The sequence below is a fragment of the Mandrillus leucophaeus genome, unplaced genomic scaffold (assembly GCF_000951045.1).
Source record: "Mandrillus leucophaeus isolate KB7577 unplaced genomic scaffold, Mleu.le_1.0 Scaffold354, whole genome shotgun sequence".
NCBI lineage: Eukaryota > Metazoa > Chordata > Mammalia > Primates > Cercopithecidae > Mandrillus > Mandrillus leucophaeus.
Genome location: NW_012103743.1, coordinates 216,904 through 223,997, shown reverse-complemented (window position 1 = coordinate 223,997; position 7,094 = coordinate 216,904). Strand labels below are relative to the sequence as shown.

Here is a 7,094-nt window from a genome sequence, read left to right as displayed (position 1 = left end):
GCACTCCAGCCAGGGCAATGGAGTGAGACACTGTCTAAAAAAAAAAACTCACACAAAAAAATGAAGAAGCTGAGACTCAGAGGGGCTTCCTGAGACAGCATGACAGTAGCAGGCCCAGGGGCAGGTCTACAGCATCACAGCTGCTAGGCTGTCCAGCACTCTCCATCCTAGCTCAGAAGGGACTCCCATTGGAAGCTGTTGTCCCAGGAACTTACCCAGGCTCCAGGACAGCCTGGCCTGGCTCCCAGACCACTGCTGTACTTCTCTCTCGGCAGATCGGTGGGGGCAGGAACATGGACCACCACGTCCTGCACGTGGCTGTGGATGTCATCAGGGAGTCTCGGGAGATGCGGCTGCAACCCTTCAATGAGTACCGCAAGAGGTTTGGCATGAAGCCCTACACCTCCTTCCAGGAGCTCGTAGGTGAGCAGTTGTTTCCTGGATGCAGTCCCTGCCCTTGAGGGACTGGCAGCAAAGTCAGGGAGACATCAAGGAAATAGAACGGGACCATACATGTGGCAATGTGTAACAACCAGACTTATAACGGGCGTGGAAGTGCTGTGCTGGGGTGGTAAATAATCCTGCTTGGGGAGAGAAGGTGACTTTTCGGCTAGGTTTGGAGAACAAATGGCAGTTTCCAGTGGGAGAAGAGAGGGAGGAGCATTTTAGGCAGAGCCATAGAAAGTACAAAGGCATAGAGGTCAGACAGCAGGTATCTGGGGAAACAGTTGTAGATGTGGCTGGGGCAAGGGGCTTATGCTGTGAGGGTGATTAGTGATGGGAAGTTGGGGCCAAACCGTGTAGAATCTTGGCTTTCATACTAAATATTTTGGGTTTTATTCTGTCTAGTGCTTTCTAAGTACCCACTTATGGGCCAGCTGCATAAAAATCACTTAGAAAGCTGATTAAAATACCAAATCTCAGATGCCTGTCCTACAGATTCTGATTCAACCATCCTGGGTGGTGCCCAAGAATCTGCATATTCATATGAATAGAGTATATATACATATATATGAATGTATATGAATAGAGTATATATACATATATGAATATATATGAAAAGTATATATACATATGTATACATATATACATATACACACATCTATATAAATATGTATGTATATATAAATATATATGTATATATATAAATATATGCGAGTATATATATATATATCCCCCAAGATCCTCAGATATTGGGCAGCCAAGTTGCCAACCCTTGTCACATACAGTGGGGAGCCACTGAAGCAGGGTGTGACATGGCCCATGAGAGTTCCCAATGGAGGATGGATTTGAGGAACTGGGCAGGGAAGCAGGAAAGCTCCACATCTGTCTCCCGTTGGCCACTATCCGTGAACATGTGGGTATTGCAGAGTGGAGCAGATTCTGTACCTGAGCTCCCTGAGATCCTGAAACAGCAATCTTTGTTATTCTTTAGTCTCCCATGGCAAATGGTCCCCGGGGCAGAAGGAACACTGCCACTGAATTTCTGTGTGAGCTCGGACATGTTACATCTTTGAGCTCTAGTAATAAAAGGGCTTGGCCCAGGCTAAGGTCTTGAAATCTGTCTGTGAAGGAAGCAAGATGGGGAGCATTCTCCTTTCTGTAATCATCAGGTAATTAGGGCCCAGAGTTGCTCAAGGTTACAGGCTGTTTGGGGGCAGATCTAGGCCTCTGACTTTCTCTTTAGTAGCATTTTCCTTCCCTAGACCCAGTCCCTGAGGAGGAGCAATTTGTGATTTTCTTCTTGACCCTTTTCCCCAGTGCCAACCAGGCCAAATTCTAGGGCACATGCTCAGTTGCTCAAGTTATTCTCCTGGAGTCCCTATTATCCCCAGAAAAAGGTGGACAGAGAAGGGTCACACCCCAGGTTGACCTTAATGGCATCATGGATCTGAGGCTAGCGTTTCCCCTTATCTCCTTGTAGGAGAGAAGGAGATGGCAGCGGAGTTGGAGGAGCTGTATGGAGACATTGACGCGTTGGAGTTCTACCCTGGGCTGCTTCTTGAAAAGTGCCATCCAAACTCTATCTTTGGGGAGAGTATGATAGAGATTGGGGCTCCCTTTTCCCTCAAGGGTCTCCTAGGGAATCCCATCTGTTCTCCGGAGTACTGGAAGCCGAGCACTTTTGGCGGCGAGATGGGCTTTAACATCGTCAAGACGGCCACACTGAAGAAGCTGGTCTGCCTCAACACCAAGACCTGTCCCTACGTTTCCTTCCGTGTGCCGGATGCCAGTCAGGATGATGGGCCTGCTGTGGAGCGACCATCCACAGAGCTCTGAGGGGCAAGAAAGCAGCATTCTGGAGGGGAGAGCTTTGTGCTTGTCATTCCAGAGTGCTGAGGCCAGGGCTGATGGTCTTAAATGCTCGTTTTCTGGTTTGGCATGGTGAGTGTTGGGGCTGACATTTAGAACTTCAAGTCTCACTCATTATCTGGAATATTGTGATTCTATTTGTTCTTCCAGAATGCTGAATTCCTTGTTAGCCCATCAGATTGTTAGGAGTAGTTCTCATTTGGTCTGCCAGAATACTGGGTTCTTAGTTGACAACCTAGAATGTCAGATTTCTGGTTGATTTGTAACACAGGCATTCTAGAATGTGGAGCTACTGATGAAATCTGCTAGAAAGTTAAGGGGTTCTTATTTTGCATTCCAGAATCTTGACTTTCTGATTGGTGATTCAAAGTGTTGTGTTCCTGGCTGACGATCCATAACAGTGGCTCGTATCCCAAATCTGTCAGCATCTGAGTTTCTAGAATGTGGATTTGATTCATTTTCCTGTTCAGTGAGATATCATAGAGTGGGAGATTCTAAGGTCCAACAAGAATGCATTCCCTGAATCTGTGCCTGCACTGAGGGGGCAAGGAGGTGGGTGTTCTTCTTGGGACCCCCACTAAGACCCTGGTCTGAGGATGTAGAGAGAACAGGTGGGCTTTATTCATGCCTTTGGTTGGAAGCTACCAGGGCTCTATCCCCATCCAGGTCTTGACTCATGGCAGCTGTTTCTCATGAAGCTAATAAAATTCGCTTTCTAAAGTTGCCTGTTATATATCTCTTTTGGTCCCATCCCCCAAAGCAGAGGCAACCGAATGTGGCTAGCCTTTCTCCTAGCCACAGCTGGGCGTGCTAGAGGTTGCAGCATGAGATTTTCTGCTGGGATCCTTGGGCCCATCACTGTGTAGACATGTTACCACTGGTGCTTTCTTTTTCCCTGCAGGCCAGGCACTGCCCTTTTCAGGATGCTCTCCTAAAATACCCATTGCCCCAGCCCCGGGAGATATAACTTTCAGTTCTCATCATCTGATTAAAACAACTTCCTCCCTTACAGAGCAAACAACAGAGGGGCACCCGGGGAGGAGAGCACATCCTGTGTGCCAATTTCACACTTTCAATTCTCATTTGTTCTCACACCAACAGTGTGAAGTGCGTGGTATAATCTGCATTTCAAAACCAAGGAAGCAGCCTCAGAGTTGTCGTGTGACACGCCAAACGCAGGCTGAGTCCAGAGCTTGTGCTCCTCTTGATTCCTGGTTTGAGTCAGTTCCAGGCCTGATCTTGCCTGTCTGGCTCAGGGTCAAAGACAGAATGGTGGAGTGTAGCCTCCACCTGATATTCAGGCTACTCATTCAGTTCCAAATATGTATTTTCCTAAGTGCTTACTATGTGCCAGTTCCTGTAACAGGTGTGGGGACACAGCAGTGAGTAATCAATACAGACAAGGCTCTGCCATTATGGAGCTCACACTCCAGTGGCGGAGAAACAGACCATAAATAAGGAAACAATGAAATAAGATAGATATATACAAGGTAAGTGTGACTTCCCCTCTAACCCCCTCTGCTCTGTCCTCCCCTACTGCGCTCTTCAAGACCAGAGACCCAACAGCAGTGATCTCAGGGCAGACAGCCCTCCACCCCAGTCCCGAGACCCTTTTCTCAGGACCTCTGTAGGCAGCCGAGAGAGAGGACAGAGCGGTAAGATGAGGGGTTGAGGGAAGGTTCTTCATGATCCATACTTTGGGCTTAGCATTTCTCAGGAAGAACTATGGCCCAGAAACAACAGGGGAAACTAGAGTTCAGTCTGACAGTCCTTGGCGTTAAGTCTCCTGTCTTATAGTCCAGAAAATCCTGTTTCTCCTTAGTTGCCTGGAAACTGCTCCCATCATTCCTTCTGGCCCCTGCTGAATTTAGGGAATGCAATCCTTCCCTGCTCTAGCAGTGGCTCTGATGTGGAAAGATCCTTTGGATGCTGGAAGTGTCCATGAAGAGCTTGTGTCCTGTCCTTTCTTGCAGATTCTCTTTCCCCTCTTCTGCTAATACCTCTTACTTTGCTTGAGAATCCTCTCCTCTCTTACTAATTTCAGTCTTGCTGGTTCTATCAGGGGTGCATTCTGGGCAAGGGGTGGGCCTGTGAATCAATCCTGGGCAATCAGACACCCTCTCCTTAAAAACTGGCACATGGAGACTGAGGTCACTGACTCTGATTCATCCCCACAGCTGGCTCTGACAAGATGGTCAATTTGTTTCTGCTTCTGAGATCCCCGGGGCAGCCTGGATCCCTGCCCTTCTCAAGACTTTAGCTTTTCCTTCCATCCGGTGACCTATTCCAGGAATTCCTCTTTTGCTTAAATCAGTTGGAGTTTGTGTCTGTTGCTTGTAATCAAGCCTTTATGGCTGCTGGGCTGAGTGACACAAGCACTTTAATGGCCTGGAGGGACTTTTAATCAGTGAAGATGCAATCAGATGAGTGTTTTGGAAAAAGCACCCTGGGGAAGGGTGGACGACAGAGCAGAGCAGGATGGACAGGAAGCTGGCAGAACTGAGGAGGCTACAGTTGTGGTCCAACCAGGAGCTGATGGCAGCCAGGGGAAGGGCTTTGGGGATGGAAGAATGGGATGGGTTCCAGAGGTATTCCTCTCTTGAATGCAGGTGCCTAGATTAGGTAGACTTTGCTTAGCACGGGCAACTGCACATGAAAGTTTTGCAAAGGGAAACAGGCTAAATGCACCAAAAAGGCTTCTTCAGAGTAAATAATCTTAATGCTTGTAATTTGAACATTTGTTCCTGGAGTTTTGATTTGGTGGATGTGATGGTTGGTTTTATTTGTCAGTTTGGCTGGGCTATAGCACCCAGTTTTTTAATCAAACATTAATCTTGGTGTGGCTGTGAAGGTATTTTGTAGATGTGATTAACATCTACAATCAGTTGACTTTAAGTAAAAGAGTACTTAAATAATTTGGGTGAGCTGTACCTAATTAGTTGAAAGACCTTAAGAACAAAAACTGCAGTTTTGTGGAAAAGAAGAAACTTTGCCTCAAGGCTATAGCCATCAACTACTGCCTGAGTTTCCAGCCTGCTAGTCTGCCCTACGAATTTCAGGTTTGCCAACCCCAACAATTGTGTGAATTAATTTCTAAAAATAAAGCTATATACAGCCATTCTTTGGTATTTGTGGGGGATTTGTTTCAGGGATCGCTGTAGATACCAAAATCTGTGGTTCCTCAAGTCCTTTATATAAAGTGCTACAGTATTTGCATATAACCTATGTGCAGTCTCCGTATAACTTCAATCATCTCTAGATTACTTACAATACCTAATACAGTGTAAATGCTAGTTCTTATACTATATTTTTTCTTTGTATTATTTTATTGTATTATTATTTTGAATATTTTGATCTGCATTTGGTTGAATTCACAAATATGGAACCCATGGATATGGAGGATATGTGCATATATATAGTATAGTGTATCCTCCATATATATATTCAAGATATATATATATATTTATATTTATATATATATTCTCTCTCTCTCTATATATACACATATATATATATTTCTACCTCTCTCAGTAATAATGCAAGAACAGAAAACCAAATACTGCATGTTCTTACTTAATCGTGGGAGCTGAATGATGAGAATACATGGACACGTGGTGGGGAATAACGCACACTGGGGCTTATTGGAGGGTGGGAGGCGGGCCATCAGGAATAATAGCTAAAGGATGCTGAGCTTAATACCTAGGTGATGGGATGATCGGTGTAGCAAACTACCATGGCACACGTTTACCTGTGTAACAAACCTGCACATCCTACACATGTAACCAATAGATGTATATTATTATTTGAGTTCCAATAATCAAATAATACACAAACCCCTGTATTATATGATTATTGGAAATTAAATTATAATAATAATATACATATATTCTATTGGTTCTACTTCTCTGGAGAACCCTGACTAATACAATGGGTGATTCATTCAGGACTCTCAATGCAAACAACAGAGCCTTCTCTAGACTGTATAAACAGGAAGGAATTTATTATAGGACATTACATAGCTCATGGAGCCACTGGGAGGACCAGGGAATTAGGCTTGGAGGCTTTGCACCTAGGAATGGTGGCCACTGTCCAGTGGAGATGCCTCTGCTACTGCCATGGACACAACCATCTCAAATGACACCTTTGCTGCCCAAACCCTACTACTGCTGCCCCCCAAAACAGGCTGCTTCTACAGCCAGTCTTGCTGGAAAATGGATTCTGTGCAATACTTGCTTCCTCTCTTTTTTCTACTTAGAATTAAAATTATCTTTATGTTGTGTCTGATCAGTGGAGCCCAGCTCATGTGTCTGTACTGCAGCTACAAGAAATAATGGGAAAGTGAGTTTTCTGGTTTGTGCTTTGAAAAGGAGGAACCCATAATGAGGAAAATTCCTCATACATAGGAAAGGTATTCAAAGGGGCTGGGAAACATGGAAAGTCTACTTCAGTGAATCTGAATTTTCTTACTTCTGTTCTGCCTCTGTAGTCCCTATCCCTAGAATGCTACAAAGACCATCACAATGGCCTTACTGTTGACCTAGTAGCAGCTCAATATGGTTGCAAGCAAAGAGCTTAAGAAGTGAAGTTATGTAATTACAGAACAACAGAGACACAAAGACTGTTGAGTACACACAGTTCACTCTTTTAGTAATTTTTGAGTTAAAAAAACGCAGGAGGCAGAGCAAGAAGGCAGAATAGAAGCTTCTACCAATTGTCTTCTCCACAGGAACACCAAATTTAACAACTATCTACACAAATGCACACCTTCATTAGAACCAAAG

General features: G+C 44.9%; 1 protein-coding gene across 6 annotated transcripts in view; it reads left to right on the top strand.

Moving 5' to 3' along the window:
- Nucleotides 1-5,431, top strand: part of PTGS1 (prostaglandin-endoperoxide synthase 1 (prostaglandin G/H synthase and cyclooxygenase)) — a 25,035-nt gene extending 19,604 nt beyond the window's left edge. For all 6 annotated transcript variants that reach the window (XM_011989462.1, XM_011989460.1, XM_011989458.1 and 3 more), the window contains 2 exons: nucleotides 276-423; nucleotides 1,925-5,431. In XM_011989462.1, coding sequence (XP_011844852.1) covers nucleotides 276-423; nucleotides 1,925-2,280 — 504 coding nt within the window. In that variant the 3' untranslated portion in view covers nucleotides 2,281-5,431. The remainder of the gene's footprint in view (nucleotides 1-275; nucleotides 424-1,924) is intronic.
- The last annotated feature ends 1,663 nt before the right edge of the window (nucleotides 5,432-7,094 follow it).